Source organism: Lycium barbarum, chromosome 1 (genome assembly GCF_019175385.1).
Source record: "Lycium barbarum isolate Lr01 chromosome 1, ASM1917538v2, whole genome shotgun sequence".
NCBI lineage: Eukaryota > Viridiplantae > Streptophyta > Magnoliopsida > Solanales > Solanaceae > Lycium > Lycium barbarum.
The window spans coordinates 106,425,790-106,448,588 of record NC_083337.1 but is presented as its reverse complement, the minus strand read 5'-3'; the positions used below and the strand labels follow the sequence as shown (position 1 = coordinate 106,448,588).

Here is a 22,799-nt window from a genome sequence, read left to right as displayed (position 1 = left end):
CAACATCCTACAAATCCTCACCTATAACTCCACAAGGTATGACTCCATGCATGTCTTCCATACTTTATAATTGGACTGATTCAACAACTCTATCCCCAGTCCATAAACACGGCCGCTCAAATTCATATGGAGAAACCAGTGGAATTTACCACTAACCCGATCTTGAAATAAAATCCAGAAGCCAACACTACTAAAAAACAAGGATTTCCCGACCTCAAAAAACATACCTCAATTAACCGACCTCATGAGGTTGGTAAAGTCGTAATATTTATTTTTCAATTTTTTTTAAAATAAACCGACCTCATGAGGTCGGTAATTTTGTGCCAAAATTTGAAAAAATAATGTACCGACCTCAGTAGGTCGGAAATTTATTTGATGCCTAATATTATAATTTTATTTTTAATTTAAAAGAATACCGACCTCACGAGGTCAGTTCATTAAAAATAATTAAATTATTTTTAATAGACTGACCTCGTGAGGTCGGTATTCTTTTAAATTAAAAATAAAATAATTAAATATACCGACCTCATGAGGTCGGTATAATTGGGCAAATAAATTAAATTAAAACAAACCCAAATAAACCCTTCTCTCTCCATTTCTCTCTCTTTCCCTCTCACGTTTTCACTCCCCCTCTCTCTCTAACCCTAATATGCCGTCGCATTGCGGGGAGTCACCGTCGCCGCCATCCCTAATCAGTACTGCCGTCACTGTTGCCACCGTCCCTAATCAGTACCGCCGTTGCCGTCGCGTCCACAGCCAACCATTTGAGGTATGCTTTCTTTCTTTTCTTAATTAATATTGCGCTGTAATTAGAAATCTCCTGATGATGGTTAATGTTCTATATTTGGCATTGTGTTGTTAATTTGATGGAAGAAAGTTACGGGGAGAAAATTTCTATTTCCAAGTTTAAAAAAAAAAAAATCTATTTCCAATAGTTCAGAAGAAAGTAGGGAAGTCTGACATTCAAGACCATTCTTGTTTTTGCAAATTGGGAAGTTTATGTCCATGCCAAAGACAGTGCCGGGTGCCATGGGCTTTTACAGTCCTGTATAATGAGAATTGTACTTTTTTTCATGTGTTTGGTTTTAAATTTTCTTAATTTGTGATGGTTTCTTGATTCTAAGGCACATTTAGCCAAAAGAGTACTTCAATCTCTTGCTCTCTAAGGTCCATATACCCTTGTTTTAGTGTGTGGTAGGTTTATGGTTCAAATTTTCATGGGTTTGGTTTCAAATTTTCTGAGTTTTTGATGAGTTTGTGATTCTAAGGTCCATTTTAGCCAAAGGGTACTTATGAGACTGAAATCTTGCTCTCACTACTACAAAAAAGGCATTTAGCGGCAATTAGAATGGCCGCTAAAACCTTTACCTGCAATTACACATTGGTTGCTGAAGCCGCGGTCGGTAAAGGCTTTACCGGCCATTTGATCGAATGCTGGTAAAGGACCATGTAATGGCCGGCAAAAGTCTATGAGTTTTAGCGACAATGTTAATGGCCGCTAAAAATGCCCAAGGTTTTCTTAGGTTACATATTCTGTAGCTTTTGTTATTGCCGCTAAAAGCTTATTTAATTGCTGGTAAAAAGGTTCCTTTCGACCATTACAGTAGCCATTAAAGCTTGTCATAAATTCATCTTTATCCATATATTTAATGGCTTTTGATATGGCCATCAAAGATTCACTTTATTGCCGATACAAGAGGTCTTTTTGACGACCTTTTTTACTGCTGGTAAAATTTAAGAAAGGTTTTTCCAAACATTTAGGCTTTCTGTTATGCCTACCTACTTGCATTAAAACAATAACAATAGTAGTCATTTGAAAAAGACTAATACTCTTCATTAGATCCGCGACAACCAAAAACAATTACTAATTCATAATTTCAAAGTATCAATGGAAAAGGCTCAAATATGCCATCGAACTATCGGAAATGACTCATTTATTGTCATTCGTTAATAGTTTGGCTCATTTATGCCATCGAACTATCGGAAATGACTCATCCATGCCATTTTTCAATAACGCAGGTTTTACAATATCATATATGACACTTGGCCTCCAATTAGAGGTGCACGTCGTTTAATTAAACCAGCGCAAATTTGTCGGTCGGGTTTTAGTTTAATTTAGGATTTAATTTGTGCTGGTTAAATTAAACAACGTGGACCTCTAATTGGTGGTCAAGTGTCATATCTGGTATTATAAAACCGGTGTTAATGAAAAATGACATAGATGAGCCCTTTCCGATAGTTCGATGGCATAAATGAGCCAAAATATTGACCAATGACATAAATGAGCCATTTTTTATAGTTCGATAGCATATTTGAGCCTTTTCCGAAGTATCAATCAACATAACCCAAAATACTAAACTATTGAATCTAATAACAATTGTCATTTTGCATCTAATAACAACTACCACCTGGAAGCAATATTACTTACTCATTGGGCAGTTAATAACTAGAGCAGATAAAGATCACTGGCTACATCAGTTTCTTCTCTTTATTAAACATAAGGTAATAAATAGCAATAACAAAGAACCAATTCAGCACAACTCATGCTATTTATTTCCTTCAAGTTTTACATAATTTCAAGAACAGAGATTAGCAACATAGATTTAAGTATGAAAAAGAAAAGAGTTCTTTACTTTGAAATAGCTTTTATGGTGCTTGTTTTGAGAACTGTGCAACGTCTTTTGGAGTTTTGTATAATGAAAATAATTCTTTGTATTTTCTAACAACTTGTGGTCAAACTTAGAGCAACTGCAAGTGTCAAGACTATAATTTCTCAATAGAATATTAAAAGGATGACTAAAATCTATATAATTCACATTGTCAATGATTAATGTGACAGTACAGGGATATATTAGATATCCAAACTCAACATGAAATCCTTTCATCAATTTTTGGGGATCAAGAATACGATCAAGAAATATCTAAGTCATAGTCATGAAAAAGAAATGTAAGACCTGCCATAGTTTGTCTTCTACTCATTCACCTGATGCGGCTCCTTTCTTTATCTCTTGTGCTTGCTTCTCGATATGTCCATACATCGAGTAACAACTGCATTGATTTATATATTTGTCTTGTCTCTTAGTTCACCAAACTTGTTTGTTCGGAAAGAACTACAGGAAATGAAAGAGTCATTTTTAATGATTGTCAAGGTAAAATATAGATAATAAGAATACAATCGACATGTTATTACTTCACTTCAAGTTCACTTTAGAATTATCTATAGTAACAGAATAATTCTCCATTGTCTTTCTAATTTACTGTTTTCCTTTATTGTGATTGACATGAAGTTACTTTATACTGATTGATCTCTAAAGTCATTCCCTTCTAAAGAGGGAAAAATCAAGGTAAGTTCCACCATCCGAAGAGTAGGGGTGTACAAAGTAAGCCGACAAACCGCACCAAACCGCTAAACCGAGTCAAATCGAGAAAAAAAACCCGACTAGTGGTTTGGTTTGACTTGGTTTGGTGTTGAAAAAAAAAATCCGACCATAATTGGTTTGGTTTGGTTTTAACTAAAAAAAGTCAAACCAAACCAAACCAACCCGACATTACTTGTATTCAATTTTTGAATTATTTTATACATAAAAATATTTATTTGTAATGTAATTTATAAATATTTCTTAAATTTTTTCGTAGTTTTTTATCTATTATCATATTATTCAAGCTTGAACTTAGAATTTTGAATGTCAATAAGTTTTATATCCTATGGATGTTAGTAACTCAAACAAAGTCCAAACCAAAACCAACTCAACACTAATGCTAACAAAAGAAATTCAGTTTACCACTAGGAATGACAATAATGTTGGATATTTATTCTTTAGTTTTGCATAATTGATTTAGAGAGTGAAAATACATAACTTAAGTTTTTTTTCTTTGTCATGTAATTAATACTTATTTAGCCGTACTTATTTTAGCATGACTTAATATTTTTAGATTATGGTCATTTTCTTTATGGCTTGTTAATTAACAATATTTATTTTAACCGATTTTATTAGCCTTTGTTGAATATTTTAATACAACGTCATCACTCTTCTCACATTTTGCGTTATTTTCTTAAAAAACACCTTAATTATATAGTTGTATCTTACTAGGACTAAAGAAATATTTGAAGTAAAAGTTATATCTTTTGTATCAAGACTATTCCGAAAAAAAACCCGAAAACCCGAGGTTGAAAACCCCAAATTTTATTGGTTTTGTTTGGTGTATAAATTTAAAAACCTGACATAATTGGTTTGGTTTGGTGTTTAAAAAATCCGAACCAACCCGGTCCATATACACCCCTAGCGAAGAGTAATCAGTTAACAAGAATAGAAATGATGAAAATTAGCAGCTTATAGCATGTAAAAGTCCTTGAAGTTCGGAAAAATCCAGATTAGTTAATGTAGAAGAGCAAAATATGTTGTGACCATGAAATCATCTTGGATGCAGAAGGAGATTGCACACACTATTTAAATAATCTCATCAATGCTCCACCAAAATGGTTGGCATCATGGATCAAGATAATATGAATAGATGATTATCCGCACGACCTTTGTTTGACATAACTTACGGAATGCGACATCGTGCATTTCGTCCATACCGGTCGCCCTGAAAGGCCTACATTCTTCCAATACCGAGTCGTTCGATAGAGTGAGTGCTATGGCCATGGAGCAAAAATTGCTGAGCTATCTGGCCAGCTACAAGCCTCGGAGGAAAGGGAGAGGCGGAGGGACGTGCAATTTGATGGTATGAGGGACCAATTAGACGCATTACTGGCTTCGAGGGAGATTCCCTCGTGTCCTGATGATGCTCGTAACCCCCATACTCAATCTAGTGGTGTGGATGATGATGGGACTCATGTGTCAAACACACAAAGGCATGTTTGAATGTTAATGTTGTGGTGGATTTGTGGATAGTGTAAGTGTTTTGTGGATGTTTGCGAGGGGTGAAGTAGTCTAATGTTGTAGACTAAGTTAGTGTAGACTAGTTTAATGTTTTGTGGATGTTTACAAATGTTGAAGTAGTTTAATGTTGTTTTGATGTTTGCGAAGGCTGAAGTAGCTTCCTGTCTCTTGTGAATGTTTGATTGACGTTTTTATTCAACTTTGAAGTAGTTTCGAATTGAATTTATTGTATTGGTGGTTGTAATATATGTGTTGTAACAGTAGCTTAATGTTTTATTTATTTATAGTAGTTTGGTGTATTGTTGGCAGCTATTTGAGCTGGTTTTAGTTGAAAGTAAAATTATTTTCATCTTGACAGGGGGCAGCTGGAATAACAGCTAGGTGCTACCATTGTTTTTGCAGAGTACCGACCTCATGAGGTCGGTTTTGGGCCCAGAAACTGCTAATTACCGACCTCATGAGGTCGGTTTTCTGCAAAATTTTCCAGGGAATTGCAATGAGGTCGGTTTTTCTGCAAAATTATCCGACATATGGCAAATTATCGACCTCATGATGTCGGTTTTCTGCAAAATTATCCGACATATGGCAAATTACCGACCTCATGAGGTCGGTTTTCTGCAAAAATTTTTTAGAAATTGCAAATTATCGACCTCATGAGCTCGGGTTGCGGCAAATATTTTGCAGAAATTGAGAAATACCGATCTCACGACGACAGAAATCTAAAACAATATGTTATATATTCATATAACTTACCGACCTCACGAGGTCAGTAAACTAATATCATTATATTATTAATATAATTTACCGACTTAATGAGGTTGGTACTTTATATAATTAATATCCGACTAAAAAAATATTACTGACCTCATGAGGTCGGTTCCACTCTTTTCCGACCTAATTTTGAGGTCGGTTTTCGCCCAAAACCGGCCTCATGAGGTCGGAAATTGCCCCTTTTTTTAGGTCGGAAAATACAGTTTTTTTAGTAGTGCAACCTGTGGCTATGACTTTGATACCATGTAGAGAAATATAGCCGAAGAAAAGTAAATCGGAGAAACTTTCTGCTAGCCCAAGATCGTTAACTAGGATCGGAAGATTCAACTAAAGAAGAGGAAGCTTTGGAAAGGAAGTGTTTACTTGAATTGGCTTGAAGTGGGTTGTGTTGGGTTTGTATGAGTTGGTTACAAATGACCAAGGCCACCCCTATTTATACTTGTATAGGGATGGTTCTATAAATTATTTTAGATACATCTACAAGAAAAATCTAGTAAATTTTATCTTCTACCATTACTCTAGAATATCTAGATTTTTCTTTAAGATAATTATCCAAGATCCTACACTAGACTATTCTAGATCTCATACTAAATATCTAAGATTTTTTGTACCTCCAAAAAAATCAACTTTATTTCTTCACACCTTTAGCCACCTTCGAATAGATTTGAGTTAGTGATGTTTCTTGAACAATCATGTATATTGCCTGAATATACTATTTCCTTCGTCCCACAAAGATTGTTTTAGTTTGACTTGACAAAGAGTTTAAGAAATATAGGAAGACTTTTGAAATGTGTGGTCCACAGCAAGCCTTAGATATTTGTTTGGTTGTAAATCATCTCATAAAGTTAAATTATTTCTAAATATAGAAATGTATCAATCTTTTTGGGACAGACTAATAAGGAAAGTAAACACAATCTTTTTGGGACGGAGGAAATAGTATTTTCTAGTGCACATCGTCTTTCTAACACGAAATATATACACATGCATTGAAATATCTATCCTTCCTTTCATATAACATACAAACTTATTTCATATCATATGCACTTATGTGAGCCTCTGGATATTTATTCTGAAATCATATCTTTTGCTCGTAAGCCTTTTACAGTTTATGCCCTACTCTCGGGGTTCTGCAGTTCATCATATCGTAACCATTTCTTTTTCAGACAAAATGATAGCCTAAAAATCTTATTTGACATATAACTTGTATATGTAACCTTGCAAATTCATACTTTTTCATAATGACAATATGCTTGCCTAGATACGGATAGATACCCCTCGGGTGGAGAATGATATGATTAAATGTAGGGGTGTTCATAGTTTGATTTGAGTCAGTTATCCTTTAAAAGATGACCAAATCAACTTGGTCGGTTTTTAAATGTTAGAATTGAATCAAATCAAATCAATTAAGTCGGTTTTTCATTGCTTCGATTTTAGTTGGTTTTCTAGGATTTTTCGATTTTTAGTTTTTTTTTCGATTTTTATTTAAATATATGACAATATACATCCAAACACATATTAAATTGACTGTTTTCTAGCATAACACTACCAAATCAATTACTCCTATTTGAGAAAAAAGAAATATAAACCTACTCAAGTTATATATATTTACTTTCTCCAAAATTGGTATACATCATCTAAGAATTTAGCCATTTTCAAGGAATATAAAAAAAAAAAAAAATTCTTACATTGAATTTATTTTTGTGCAATAAATTAAAATCTAGTTTTGATATACCAACATATTTTGATGAATAATTAAAGGACCCAAAACAAGTTATTTTGAACAAGAAATGGATTCTTAGAATTATCAAAATAAAAATAACAAATCAAACTAGTAAATACAAAAATTGGATTACTGTAAAGGCAAAAACACAGATTATGAATCAATAGCGCAGAAGATTAATATCGTAAATTTCAAACTTTCTCTCTCTCTCAAAGTGACAGCGATAATTGTTGACCACAATGTGTGGTGGAAGACGATGGAACAATGAGAAGAGAATTGGTGTTGCCGTCTTGAAGGAGGAAAATGTTAGATTCTGAAATGGGATAGAAATTGGGAATATAGGTTAAAGACAAAATTTCCTTATTTTAATGTGATGAATGAAAATATTATGGACATTTAAGGAAATTAAAGTATGGGTACAATGCTAACGTACTACCTTCATGTAATAGGTTAGCAAAACTCATATATATAATTTTTAGATAGATATTTATTTTGTCAGTTTGATTAGGCTATTTTTGTTTAAAATGAAAATCAAATCAAATTTTGTCGGTTTATAAAATCAAAAACCAAAATCAAATCAAACAAAAAAGTGTCGGTTTTTTTCTTCGATTTGATTCGATTTTCGGTTTGGTTTGATTTTTCGATTTTCCATGAACACCCCTATTTACATGCAATCCCAAGATGCTCATTAAAAACAAGAAAATTTTTGCTTGTTAAATGAAGGAATTTATTGAGGGCGAAGCATTGAATTTAATAATTTAACTAAAATTTGTCTGAATTTAACATCGTCAAAGTCTTGATTTTTTATATTTATTTTTAGACTATTAATAAGTGAAAGTTCATGGTACGACGAAGGGTATTTCGGTAATTTTATATTGTCCAACTTTTTTCTCCTTCTAGACACATCCTAAACAAATCCTTTTCTAGACAAATCCTTTTCTTTTCCACTTTAGTGCCTTATTTCTCCTTTCTTTTCTCCATTCTGCTTTAATCTCTCTTTCAGGTATTCAGGTAAGTTGTCATTCTTTCTATTTTTCTTCACTCAAATGTTTTCATTTATCTTTTAGATTATTTTATGTGCTGACTTTTGGGTCTTTGATTTTCTCTTGCTACTTTTTTATTTAATTTGTGTTTTTCCTCTGCTTTCTCAACCATGGATGTGTTTCGGTGTTATTTAAAATAAAATTTTAGGGTCTGATTTCTCTAACTTGCATGTGTTAGCTAGGGTTTTAAATAAATAAATAGTACTAGAAGTTAAGACTTCCCCTCTAATTTTATGCTGTGTTTCATAGTGCAGATTTTGCTATTATTGAGCAGAGTAGTAATTTGTTGTTGTGATACTGTGCTAGAGTGAGCGTCGTGGTGAGTCTTAATCTTTTATTGCCACAAAATTTTAGCTGGAAATCAGTTAGCTTTTCTCTTGATATCAACTGAGAAATCAGTTGGTCTATGTTGCTTTATATTCGATTCTGTGTAGATTGTTAGAAATAGATTCAGTCTCAAGTATCCTTTCTAATCCCTTGACATGTAAATTAAAAGCATATTTGTCTAGATGTTAATTGTGACTCTACCCAGAAAAGCTGAACAGATGGATATAGTAAAGCTGAAAGTTGTAGCAGATAAGTTCTTTGGTAAAAGAAGTTCATTTTTATTTTGGTCCATAGATTGCATAGGCATTAATTGATGGTGCAGTCATAGTAATCTTTCACATATTCTTTGTTTGGGGGATGTTCGATGGAAAGTAGGAAGAATCCTTTGAACTTGGGAGAGCTTCAATTTGGAGGTACTCCTATGTTACCGAACAAGCTAACTGTGAACAGTTTAGTAGTGGAAATTCGAAGTTAGTGTTCCATGTTGGAGGTCTTTGATTGAATGGGAATATAATGTTCTTTGATTTTCAACGATCAGTAAGAAAATAGTTGCTGAGCTTATTTAGACCTCCTAAATTTGGGCTAGAGTTTCATAGACGTTCTTACCATATTCATGTTAGAGCCAGTTCTAAAGAAGGATAGACTACTAACCTTCTTTGATTTGTGCAAATAAGAAAAAGAAGTAAGGAAGGAAGTGGGAGGTGGGTTTAGTATTTGCAAGAAGGGAAATTGATTGTGCAGAAATGGAGGTTTGGTAGTTGACCTGATGGTATGCAATCCATGGTATGGTTTTTTGACCTTTGCTTTTCTATTTGAGTTTATGTGTTTGTCAAGAATGTTATTTTAATTTTAAGGCAAATCGTTTAGTGTTGGAATGAAATATATCTGAATAGAGTGGAATGGAAGCTGAAGAATGGTATAATCGACCTCAACTGATTTGGGATTTGAATTAGTCCAATGAAGCCCTTGCTGAGCCCGAGCCCAAGGTCAAGGTAATAATGCACTTCATAGGTTTTAACTGAAAAAATAATAATTAGTGTATGTTTCTTAGGCACAACTCTTTTAAGATGATAGCATTTAATCTCAATCCACTTGGGCTTCCTTTTTACCAGACAGCATGTTCCAGTCATCGTCCGGGCTAATATTTTGCTCTGCCTCTGTAACACAAAAAGGCAAGAGATAATGAATGCTTCTGTTTTAAGAATGGCCTTGTAGAATTTTGCCTTATCAGGAAAAAAATTAAAAAATAACGATCTTGAAGATGTTTATCTTCACTTATGTATTACTAGACTAGATGTATTTAGGCAACTACATACATGTTTTACTTTTAAGACAACTTGTAGGCGTTATGTTTCCCTAAATCAAGCTGTATGAAAGTCAAATAAACGAAGCTTTGTGAGTTGATTCTGCAAATTGGTCTAGCCTATAGTATTATCCCTGTCACTTCTATTGGCTCAAATGATAAGTCAATAGTAACAAAAGGTCCACAACTCTTAAACATTTCCCTTGTTTGATTAAGGGAGCAATAAGATGGCATATGCACTTAAACTTATTTATTATAGGATAAAGTTCAACTATATGAAGCACATATATGGACAGTCCCTTTGAGCTTCCTCTGCCTTTTGGCCTACAAAATACAAAAACTAAATCTAAATAGTTAATGAAAAAACTGATTTCTTTCAGGAAACTTATCAAACACATATGACACAAATAGTATAACCTAAGGAGTTAACAATATACAATTTTTATGAGCTCATATGGGAGAAAATTCAAACATTGTATTGTCTTCTTTTATGGAAGATTTGATTGGTTGAGATGTTGAATAGGTCATAGTTGTTTAGACACTTAATATTCAGATGTGTATTCAGATTCAGACGTCTTAATCTTAATGAAAACAAATGCACTCTAAGAGTCTATTTGATTTAGATTTATTAGAGTAATTATTTAGTAACTTCCACGTCAAAAGCCATCTCAAGGGAGAGATACCATCAATATGAGTATAATTTTTTGGAGAGAGATACCACCAATCCGATTTCTGTAATTGTTTATCTTCATATTTTATTACTATTTTTTGTTTTTAATTGTATGGGTGTGTGTGCTGTAAGAATATATTAAATTTTAACTATGACAAAAAAAAAGGGGGTTCTAACTGAGTACTTTGAAATCAGATGTCTGACAAAAAAAAGAAAGACGAACGACGTCCAAATGGAGAAAAATCTTAGACGTCGTATTGCCTATAAAGAAATGCCGCCTGACCAAAAGGTAGCACTTCTAGAACGGCGTTGGGTAGAATATGCTGCGAGAAGACATACTCTCTTAGAAAATTTTACTCCTAACTGTTTTACTCAGAAAAACATGATTTCAGGAGAACCTGCTCTGTTCATTCAAGAGACACCTTCTTCTTCTCGAATTGGTTGGTTAAATCAAACTTTATTTTTACTTCGCCGCTCTATTTACGTTAGATCTTACAAAATTAAAATATTTCAGGCCGCAAATCAACACAAGTAGGTTGTTGGAATATCAATCCGCTACCTTCCTATCCTACTATTTTAAAAAAGGTCCCAAATTGTAGATTCTGCAAAGCCAAAAGATTTCAATATGAAACCCCAAGCTTTTGCTGTAGTAATGGTTCAGTAAAATTAGTTTCACACCAACTACCTCCTGAATTAAAAAGTTTCTACTATGGAAACTCCGATGAATCCAATCATTTCCGTACTTATATTAGAACATACAATAATATGTTTGCATTCATTTCACTTGGAGTAAAGTACGATAAGGAATTGGCACAAAGAACTCAAGGTATCTACACATTTAAAGTTGAAGGACAAATGTATCATTTTCTCAATAGCCTCACTACTACAGATAACAATGCAAGAAATTTACAACTTTATTTTTATGATAATGAGAATGATATAGTTAATGGAATGGCCTTTTCAGAAAACCTCAATAGATCTGTTATTGCGAAATTAGTCGATATTCTAAAAATTAATCCATACTCCGTTTTTCTAAAATCTCTAACACATATTCCAGACTTATCCAACTTCTACATCGCACTTAAATGTGATTCTGCTTTGGACCAACGGACATACAACTTACCCAGTGTTTCAGAAGTTGCAGCTATATGGACTGATGAAGAATTAGACAATCCTGCTTCTACACCACATATTCGTGTTTACACACATAGCAACACTAACCAACTAGTTCACTATTACTATGGTTGTTACGATGTATTACAGTATCCTTTGTTGTTTCCCTATGGTGAAAACGGTTGGCATTGTGGTATTCAAAGAGTTATACAAAAAGCAAACTTCCCTAGAAATTCTTCTTCTTGCAAACATCAGAACATTCCAAGTGTATCCAACATGTCTTCAATTGATGGACTTCTTGATATTGAACAAGAAATTTTGCAGAAAAAAAGACAGAAAAAGAACACTGTATCTTGTCGTGAATATTACTGTTACAAACTTCAAATTAGAGATGATGAAGAAAATGATACTTTACATTTTGGGAGAGTATTCCAACAATTTTCTGTAGATCAATACATAAAAGTGGAAACACAAAGATTAAACTTCTTGTTATTCAATCAATATTTATTTCGAATTGAAGTATTAGCAGGACTTATTGATCTTTTAAGACTAGGAGAAAGAGAAGCTTCAAATATTGGCAGAAAAACATTCCTTCCTGCTAGCTTTACTGGGGGTCCTAGAGATATGCGACGTCGATACATGGATGCCATTGCATTAGTACAACACTTTGGAAAACTCGATATCTTTCTGACCATGACATGTAATCCTTCATGGCCAGAAATAGAAGATTTCTTACTACCAACTGATGAAATACAAAATAGACCTGATTTAATTAACCGAGTATTTAAAGCAAAACTAGAAGAACTAAAATCTGATATAGTTAAAAAAAGTATATTCGGAAAAGTTGCTGCTTTTATGTACTCTATAGAATTTCAAAAAAGAGGTCTTCCTCATGCACATTTCCTTGTTATACTTGAAAATGAGTATAAATTATTGACACCTGAGGCTTATGATAGAATTGTTTGTGCCGAACTACCAAATCCCGATACAAATCAATATTTACATTCTTTGGTTATTAAGCATATGATGCATGGACCTTGTGGAACTTTAAATCCTACAAATTCGTGCATGAAGAAAAAGGGATATTGTAAATTTAAATACTCCAAAAGTTATGCCAATGGAACATCTAAAGGTCAGAATTCATATCCAATATATAGGAGACGAGATACTGGAAAATTTGTAAAAATTAGAGCCCAATAACTTGACAATTCATGGGTAGTTCCTTACAATCCATATCTACTAAGCAAGTTTAATTGTCACATAAATGTTGAAGTTTGTGCAAATATTAAAGTTGTTAAATATCTCTATAAATACATTTGTAAAGGGCATGATAAAATTGCTTTCAATCTACAAAGTAATGACACTAATAATACAGACATAGATGAAATAAAGGAATATAGATCAGGCAGATAGGTATCACCTCCAAAAGCTATGTGACATTTGTTTGCGTTTCATATCAATGAGATGAATCCCAATGTATGCCAACTTCAGCTACATCTTAAAAATCAACAATTTGTCTCCTTTAAAACGACTACAAATCTAAATTCAATACTTAAAAATCCTACAAATCAAAGAACAATGTTGATAGAATTTTTTTCAATGAACGAAAAAAATAAACATGCCATAGAACTTAACTTATTGTACAAAGAATTCCCAGAACATTTTGTTTGGTCAATGACTGATAAAATGTGGTCACGTCGAAGACAAGGTTATGCTATTGGACGTATTATTAGTTGTCATCCAACAGAAGGAGAAAGATACTACCTTCGACTATTATTGATGAACATACGAGGACCAAAATCAACGAAGATCTCAAGACTATAAACGGAAAATCCTATAACACATTTAGAGAATCTGCAGAAAAAAGAGGATTGTTAGCTTCTGATAATAACTTAATTGAATGTATGTTAGAAGCTGCAAATTACCAAATGCCTTATAGTCTACGACGTTTATTTGCTACACTATTAGTATATTGTAGTCCTGCTAATCCAAAAGGATTATGGGAAAGATTTGAAAGCTCCATGTCTGAAGACTTTATAGCTATGCCAAACATACAAACAAAAAATATTCGTTATTTAGTTCTAAGCCACATAAATGATATATTGCATTCAATGGGACGAAATATCAATGAATTTAAACTCACATCAGAAAATATTACATCTTTTACATCTTCTAGAATAATGCAAGAGGCTAGAGACACCCATTTAGAAAGAAATATAATTGTAATTGAAGAAGATTTATTACTATATAAAAAACTAAATAAAGAACAAGAACAAGCGTCCATCACCATACTTAATAAAATATTCTCAAATGAACCAGGAGCATTCTTTATTGATGTGCCTGGAGGAACGGGAAAACCATTCTTATACCGCGCTTTATTAGCTACTGTACGATCAAAGGGATTTATAGCTTTAGCCACAACAACTTCTGGTGTTGCAGCTTCAGTGCTCCCTGGAGGACGAACTGCTCACTCACGTTTTAAACTTCCTATTGATGTAGGTAAAAATTACTGTTGCAATATAAGTAAACAGAGTTCACTTGCATTTTTAATTCAAGATGCAAAACTGATAGTATGGGATGAAGTATCAATGGCTAGGAAAAAACTTGTTGAGACTTTTGATTCACTCTTGAGAGATCTTATGGGTATAAATACACTATTTGGTGGAAAATTCGTAGTTTTTGGAGGCGATTTTAGATAGACTTTACCTGTTGTGAAAAACGGAGCAAAAAAGGATTTCATATGTGAATGTTTATTGTATTCAAATATCTGGGATCATCTTCAAAAATTCCGTTTGACACAAAATATGCATGCACGCAAAGATCCTACATTTTGTGAGTATTTACTAAGAATTGGAGATGGAAGAGAAGAAGTTAATGAACATGATAAAATCGAGGTTCCAAAATCATTTCTTATTCCTTTTACGAATGAGAAAGATTCATTAAATATTTTATTCAAAACTATTTATCCCAATCTAGAGATGCTCATGTCTGATACATCCTCTGTAACATCACGTGTTATCTTAACGACCAAAAATGATTTCGTAAACGAAATTAATCAGATGTTCATAGATGAATTTCCCACAACTGCTGTGACATTCATTGGAATTGATGAAACTATAGAGCCAAAATATCAAAGCCAATTTGAAGATTTCCTCCATACTTTGAATCCTACTGGTTTGCTTCCTTATAAGTTAGTTCTAAAGCAAAATTGTCCAGTTATACTACTACGCAATTTAAATCCTTCTGAAGGTTTATGCAATGGTACACGCTTAATTTCTTCTGATTTCAAAACTCATATTATTAGTGCTAAAATTGCAAGTGGTGACTTTAAAGGTAAACATGTTTTTATTCCTCGAATACCATTGTTATGTTCACAAGACGAAAAATTGCCTATTCAATTTAAAAGAACACAATTTCCTATTCGACTATGTTTTGCTATGACTATAAATAAAGCTCAAGGTCAGACACTAGATTCCGTAGGAATTTTTTCAGGGGATATAAAATGACACAGCGACTTGGTATATATGCAATCACTCCTGAAATACCAGACTAGACCTGTAACGTGCAAGTTGTGGATATATGCAAACCAGGAGAAGGTTCTCACCGAAAGATAAAATATTTGAACATGATCTTTCAAGATGAACAGATACTTCCTTTTTCTAGCAAAATCAATTATTTATGTCTATGTATGTATAACATTTTCAAATCAATTACTTACATTGCCTATGTATATCTGTTTCGTTATTTTTTTATGAATCATTCACAGGAAGACCAAATAAAAGCTATTGTTTACGGTGATGAAATCTCCTCTTATCAAGATATATTCAAGCTGTTCCATACCTATTTGATAACGGGTGCGCGCATACAAGTATCAAATTTGAGATATGAAAGACCCTTGCATACATTTGAGTGGATTATTGACAAAAAAAAAAAAAACCCATAGTTGATCCAATTGAAAAAGATAGTACAGATGAGGATGAATTGCCACTGCCCACAAAGGTGAATCTTACATCATTTGAAGACATCAACAATCAAGCCTCCCAGTCTACCAAAGAGCAGCTTAAGGACGTAGAATTTAGTATGGTTATATTACTTCTTTTTAGTTTAACTTTTGACACATTCATCTATTAAATACAAATTGTTTTGCCAATAGATATACTCACAATTGTTGTCCGCTGCTTTCCGCCAAGATTTGTTGCAAAAGTCCAGAAAAGATTGCAAGAACTCATTCTCATCGATACTGAGTAAGTGCATTCGTAAATTTTTCAAAATCCTTATTGTTTTACAAATAAAAATATACGACATATTTACCTTTTTTAATGTAACCAACAAACAAGCTTTGACGTTCACACTATGGGAAGAAACTATTATTGAGGACGAAGGCATGAAGCTCCTTGACCAATTCCAAAAACATCCTATTATCTTTGCCAGGCGTATTGGGGTATCCAAGTACAATGGTAAGCTAAATTAGTAACGTAAGTTTGTATATCATAAATAAATAAAATATTATTGCAATTAATATAGGTATATTACTTTATACTTTGTTAATGTAGGTACATCGTTGACAACAAAATTTAACACCATAATACAAATTGATCCCCCTTATTCCCAATGCCTACAATTGCACACATGGTACCGCATTACTCCAATCTATATTGTGCTTGATTCTTCCTAATTATTATTATTCTAAAGTTTTTTAATTTTTTCCTCTAATAGGGTCACATAAAACAAAGAAATGCTTGCTTCTTTCAGTCTGAGGAGCACATCTGAATCTGGATCTCTTATCAGCGTTTTAGTAGATGAACAAATAGTCCCAATTGCAAATGTTCAATCACAACAGGACGTTAGTATAATTTCTATTTACATAATTCATAATTTATGCCTATACTTATAATAAATAGTCTCATTTCCTTTTAATGCAGGGGCATTCCTTCTCTATTGAGACAAAAGTATCACTTCCAAATAAACTCAAAATTTGCTATGTTTTACTATGTCCCAACTGCAAACAAGAAGTCAGAAGTTTAATAAAAAGAATGTTTCTGTGTATGACTTGTAAGCAACGAAATATGTTAATTCCCAGGTATTTTTATCTCCAAGTTTACACATACATCCAAACACAATATTTACCACAATCCTTCTCTTCTTATAAAAAAATATATTATCTTTTGCACATATACACTTGCAGGTGCAAATTTGATATAAATCTCCAAGATGCTTCCGGATCAATAATTGGGATAATTATGGACAAAGAAGCAGAAAAATTATTATCCCTTACCATAGATGAGATTTACGACCTTGCTTCAAATGAGGTGAGCATTCTAACTGAATAATTTACACAATCTCATTTTTCAATTGATCAAACAAAAAGCTAAAATATATTTCTCCCCAGGATGACTTGCTACCAATGCAGAATATTCAAAGCAAGCTAAATCAGAACTTTTACATAATTCAAGTGAAAAAATCATTCTCCCGCACTTCTCAAGCAACATCTAGAAAATTGTACATTTTGTCTTGCCCTGGAAAAGGAAAAAATGGTGCATTCTCTCCCTGAATCACCAAAAACTGACATTGAAGAAGGCAACAAAAAGGAAAAATAAACATTTAGTTTCTTTTGATGAAGAAACAGAAGTACCAACCGAGCGACGTCACTCGCTCAAGCTGAAACAAAAACTGGAGCCAACAACTCCAGTAAAAAAGAAATAAAGGTCACCACAAAATTCTCTTTCTTATTCCTTGTATGAATATATTTATATTATATCTTTATACCCTTTTTCATTCTTTCTGGTAAACACATTTGTAGGATAACCTTTTTTTGCAATCACTTTTGCGTTTTGCGGAACAAAGGTAATTTATATCAAAACTTATTTACCCTATTCCATTACTTAAATGTTCCACAATTTTCTTTTTACAAATTTTTAACATCAACCACAACTAAAATTTATTCATTCTTAAACAGTTCTTTTGTAGGGAAATCAATTCTCTTTTGAAGCTTGCTTTTGACTTTTTGTCTTGCAACTACATGTTCCAACAACATATACATCCATCAAACAAAGGTAATAAAAATTACATTTATTCAATTAATCTTAATTTATTTTTCCCAATTTACTACTTTCTTATTTCTGAATTTTTATTTCTTTGACTCTATTTATTTATTTTCATATATTACTATGTTTCTGCCTTCAACTGAAGCAATGACTGTGTTCAATAGAGCTATCTTTACTGAACCCTCTGCTATCTTTTTACAAAAATCATTTTCGGTATGACTACATTTGAAGGAATCTTATTAGCTGGTTGTACATTTCATATGCCAGTCGACATGCTTTGTAGTTTTGTGGCCTCACAGTAGTATTGGCTTCAAAGAGCTAAGCTTTCTCTTCTTTTGTGTTTTACAAAATCTACTGGAGATAAATGTTTTTCCTCAATATTGATTCCTGAATATTGTTTACTTGGAGAGATCTCCTTTTATGTTACAACGCTTCTGAATGAACATGGCATGTTAAGTGAGAGTATGCAAACTAAGATACTGCAAGTTTTACAAGACCGTTTATGGTCAACTATATTTTGATTGTCATGATGATTATTTGGTTTTTTAAGATGTTGATCTAGACTTATTAACCAGTTTTAATTGTTTGCTCCATTTTGGAATGGATAGCTTCAACTATAATTTTTTTATAAGATTTCTATCTCCAAATAATATCATATAAGAATACTATAGCTTTATTTCTCTATAGTTACTGTTACAATGTATTAAAATTTACTTAACTGCACAAACTATAAAGCTGGTTTATACTGAAGGGGTGCATGCAATATGGATGGGGAGAAACAAAAGGAAATTTCAGAAAGTGTCAAACACTGTGAAAGCAATAGCAAAGGAAGTGGCAATCACCTGCAGCATCAAAGCAACACCAGTCATTAACAGTGTTAGGAGGTGAGGAGATCTTTTTGGTTTACCAAGTCATCTATCGAGTGGATATAGAAGCTGACTGTAAGGACATTTGTATATCATATCTCTTATCACTTTGATACATAAACAGTTAATTGAGATTTTCGCATTTTTGCGGTATCTTATGGCCTTTTGCTAATTATTATGTGGAACCAAAAGTACAACAGATAGGAGCACCATCCATGTATCACGAAGAACCAACAAACATGAAACACTAACTAGGAAATCTCGGGAGGGCACATTACACCAAAGGCTTTAATCAGTATGCTGTGTGTCCAAATCCTTTCGGGGTACCTGTTCTGGTCAATTGCTTAGCATTTTTTTAAAAGGAATTCTTGGCTCAACTTTCTTATGGTATACTTACTTTTCCTCAAATCTTTTATGTACCTCCTCAGCTATTAGGTATTTTGCCATAGGTATTATAATTTGCTAGAGATTTTCTCCCAGCAGAGATAGTGATGTTAAACTGGTATTTGTTTTAGCTAGCATTACACTGTGTGAGCAAAGTGAAATTTTTTTTGCTTCTCATTACTTTTGGTATTTTTCTAATTCAGTAAAGACTTCTAGCATCAAACTTTAACTAAAGTGATACTTCAAATTTGATTGCACTTTCAACATTCTCAATTCTAATTCTTGCCTTTATTTTTTTTGGTGGAGACCCAGCTGAGATATGTGTTGCCAACAGCTGTTAAAGTCCAGATTTCACCCAATTGTAGCATAACTCATGCATAAGTTGGACTACCTACATGAACATTGACAATCTCACTGTTTTTGTCTTTCTAGCATGATATTTCGTTTTCTTTAGATAATGTTACAACACAATTAGAACCACCACGAAATTCCAATATTAGATCTTATATGTACAATGATGTTGGGGAAAACCCCATGCTCATCACGGGCACGGTTGGTGTAATGATATGTTTCTTTTCTGCTTCTTCCTTATATTACACATAAAAAAATTATGGACTTAGCTCTTTTTTTTGCCACCAAATTTTCTACTGCAATATCATTCCCTAATTGTCTTTTTTTGTTAGCCTATCGATAATTCCCTTATCTCTAATGCAGATCAGAGTCAGACCAAAAGAGTGTCTCTTCCATTTTAAAGCTCAAGTCAGCATATAATGTTACTTCAAGTAAAGGTACACATTCATCTACTTGTCTATTGAAGATGCCATGCTTTCTATTTAGTTGAGTCTGAGATTTTCTGGTTGCCTAATTTTAGATATACGATCAGTATATATTTTGGCATGAAGGTATACTTCAATGTTTGTAAGGATGGAATATAAAATTTGATATCTAGCATGTATTTAAAGAAATCACTTTAAATCAAGTAATACCTAGATGAATCTCGTGCTGCCAACAATCGCTGCTACAATCAATGTAACTGTAAATTTTGACCCACATTTTATGATAGTACTTTTTCCATTTGATATGAAAAGAATTGCAACATATAGTACCTTTGTATAGACTCCGAATATCCAAATATTATTTTTAAAACATTAAATTAATCTAATCCTATTTAGCTTAAAAATTAGTCATATTGACTCTATTCCTTTATATCTGATCTCAGTTAATAATTGTATGTGGGGTTATTGATATTTCAGGAAGTTAGCTGCACATATCGTAAGCAAACAACAACAACCAGCAGTCGAGGTACCTTTTCAATCCCTTCTTGGTTTATTTTATTACTCATCAGCTGCTGTTGACAATGTATTTCTATAGGTAACAAAGCCGCCGCCAGTCCCAGTAGCACCAAACAGAAATGAATCAGAAGACTGCATTATTATTGATGCTAAAGATTACAAGGCCACTGGTTATTCTACCGTGCCAATGTTTGTGCAACATACAGAAGCAATGATGGAGGAAATTGACACGATGGTAAACTGATATGATCTATATCTTTATGAATTTTGTTATGGATTGCCCATTGATGTTTAATATGTCATTCATGATGAGGAGATAGAGATGGAAGATGTTGAACATTTGTCAATTGTTGATTTGTTGACACAGACAGTTCTGATAAAAAGAACTCACTTGTGGTGGTGGAATGCATTGACGATATCTATGCTTACTGCAAGAAGGCTGAGGTAGAGATGTTATCTCCATTCTCCATATATGTTTGTAAGAGTTTTTGTTTTAGATAACTTATATGCTCATTAGGATTATGGCCTGTAGAGTTTGCAGAACTCTCATACTTTTCAACCGATTTTTCAAAATATACACAATGATCGTCATTTCCTCATTGTATTAAGCATCTAGGATTAGCTTTTCTATAGTTGTTGGTGTAAATCTAGATATTTCTCTACCTGTTTATGATTTGGTGAAACTAATTGAGTGCATAGTAAAACAAAAGATTAATATGATTTTCACAGGGTAAGGTTCTCTGTTATTGCAAGATTTGTATTACCTTTGAGAGTAAAGTTGAAATCTTGTCATATTACAAAGAAATTGACTGCTCTTATGACTCAGGTTGTGGAGACAGAATGAGTGACATGTTTGCCCTTTATATCCATCCGTTCAACTTTTATTTTGATTGGCATTTAGTGAAGGAGTTGTTCTGTTACACTCCATAATAATCCGTGCTACTTGAATTAAAACAAGAAAGAATAAGTTAAGAAGGTTCAAGGGAAGCTAATCGAGTTAGTAAGAATATCGTTATATATATGGTTGCCTTAAGTATCCCGAGGTGACATGGTAACCTAAAGGATTTGAAATCGCGTTATGAGTATGTATATGAGGTAATGTGAGTGACCTTTTAAAGTATTTGAGATTTTTAGTAATGATATAGAAGATGGACAAAAGATAGGAATATACTTTTGCGATTGGAGTTTTGTCGAAGCTTTGTGAGTTCTCCAGTTATGTTTAAGGTTATTGTGATTCTCCGGACCCTTCGAGACGCGTATATGGATTGTTATGAATATATATGAGTGTGTATATGTATGTATAAGAGGTTACATGAGGTTGGAAGAGGATTAGAAGTTAAACGAAATGAATCGGAACAACTTCAGTAAAATCTCAGACCCGGTTTTAGCCTATATTGTAGGAGACGTATCTCCCAGTATATGAGGATTTTTAAGGTGTTTCAAAAGCCTAAAATGAATTTCATCGAGTCTAGTTTGCAACGCAACAAACCGCTCGTCAAAATGATATCGGGATAAGGAGATATGGACGATGCAAGTTGGGCTGAGTGGGGATTAAGACTTAAATGTTCACAAATTTTTCACTAGTGGCCGTGTGGGCCCCACAAACACATGACAAAGTTTGATTTCTTGCCCATGCTTAGTTGGGGGAACGTGTAACACTATCTTGAGCAGAAAAATGGTCTCCTTGTTGACAAAAGTTGAGCCACAACTCATTTCCCAACTACACAAAGTGGAATAGGAGAGAGAGGCTCCATGTCACAAACATAGAAACTTGGAGGGTAGAGAGAGAGAGAGAGAGCGCCGGTTTCCATGGCTGTTCCACCACCAAAAATGGCCAGCTCTTCCATTTCTTTCTCACCATTAAACCCCTAAAGTGTTCTACACATTCACCATTATGTTTCAAGTGAAGAAGAAACCATAAACATGCCATGCATGCTCTTGAAACCCACGGCCAGATTGCATGGCTGAGCAGTGGACAGATTTGTGTTGAAGTTCCAAGTGTAAATTGTGTCTCAAGTGTTGTGGATATTCAGGTAACTAGCAAGGTTAAGGAACCAACTTGTTAAGGTAAGAATTGATCACTTATTTTACATTTTAGAATGAGTTTGGAGGCATTATGAACATGTATAGATGATGAATTGGATGTGTATAACTTTGCATGTTGGTATTGGATTGTTGTTGTTGAAGTTGAAGTTGGCCGTGTGCCATTGACTCATGTGAAATAATGCTTAATCTCCTTGTGCATGTATTGGGAATGGATTGAATGTGTTGTAGAATGAAATAAACGAATGCAAATTATGAAGTTGTTGTAGTTGTGTTGGAGCCGTGTAGGGGCTGGTTTGGGGGAATTTATGAACTGTTTTGTGTCACATTTTGATTGTTG

General features: G+C 33.4%; 3 protein-coding genes and 2 long non-coding RNA genes across 7 annotated transcripts; all 5 read left to right on the top strand.

The window, feature by feature from the left end:
- The first annotated feature begins 8,341 nt into the window (after nucleotides 1-8,341).
- Nucleotides 8,342-13,316, top strand: LOC132636913 (uncharacterized). 3 transcript variants are annotated; one of them, XM_060354009.1, is made up of 3 exons: nucleotides 8,342-9,527; nucleotides 9,612-9,736; nucleotides 9,857-13,316. In XM_060354009.1, the coding sequence occupies exon 3, from the start codon at nucleotides 11,483-11,485 to the stop codon at nucleotides 13,028-13,030; it is 1,548 nt and encodes a 515-aa protein (XP_060209992.1). In that variant the 5' UTR covers nucleotides 8,342-9,527; nucleotides 9,612-9,736; nucleotides 9,857-11,482; the 3' UTR covers nucleotides 13,031-13,316. The 3 variants fall into 3 exon arrangements, with proteins under 3 accessions (XP_060209992.1, XP_060209984.1, XP_060209976.1); XM_060354001.1 differs by having other exon boundaries at nucleotides 9,612-13,316; XM_060353993.1 differs by having other exon boundaries at nucleotides 8,342-9,736.
- Nucleotides 13,317-13,941: 625 nt separating this feature from the next.
- Nucleotides 13,942-14,529, top strand: LOC132613355 (uncharacterized). The gene has a single exon (XM_060327373.1). The coding sequence runs from the start codon at nucleotides 13,942-13,944 to the stop codon at nucleotides 14,527-14,529; it is 588 nt and encodes a 195-aa protein (XP_060183356.1).
- A 105-nt stretch (nucleotides 14,530-14,634) lies between these two features.
- Nucleotides 14,635-16,078, top strand: LOC132613348 (uncharacterized). Its single transcript, XM_060327365.1, has 2 exons — nucleotides 14,635-15,163; nucleotides 15,984-16,078. Exons 1-2 carry the CDS (start codon nucleotides 14,635-14,637, stop codon nucleotides 16,076-16,078), a joined length of 624 nt encoding a protein of 207 aa, XP_060183348.1.
- An 83-nt stretch (nucleotides 16,079-16,161) lies between these two features.
- LOC132644229 (uncharacterized) lies at nucleotides 16,162-18,040 on the top strand. Its single transcript, XR_009583832.1, has 9 exons — nucleotides 16,162-16,287; nucleotides 16,384-16,462; nucleotides 16,547-16,673; nucleotides 16,753-16,910; nucleotides 17,016-17,139; nucleotides 17,220-17,535; nucleotides 17,631-17,674; nucleotides 17,787-17,883; nucleotides 18,020-18,040. It is a non-coding gene; the product is annotated as an uncharacterized LOC132644229 (long non-coding RNA).
- Nucleotides 18,041-19,821: 1,781 nt separating this feature from the next.
- LOC132644180 (uncharacterized) lies at nucleotides 19,822-21,084 on the top strand. Its single transcript, XR_009583829.1, has 3 exons — nucleotides 19,822-19,912; nucleotides 20,378-20,426; nucleotides 20,496-21,084. It is a non-coding gene; the product is annotated as an uncharacterized LOC132644180 (long non-coding RNA).
- The last annotated feature ends 1,715 nt before the right edge of the window (nucleotides 21,085-22,799 follow it).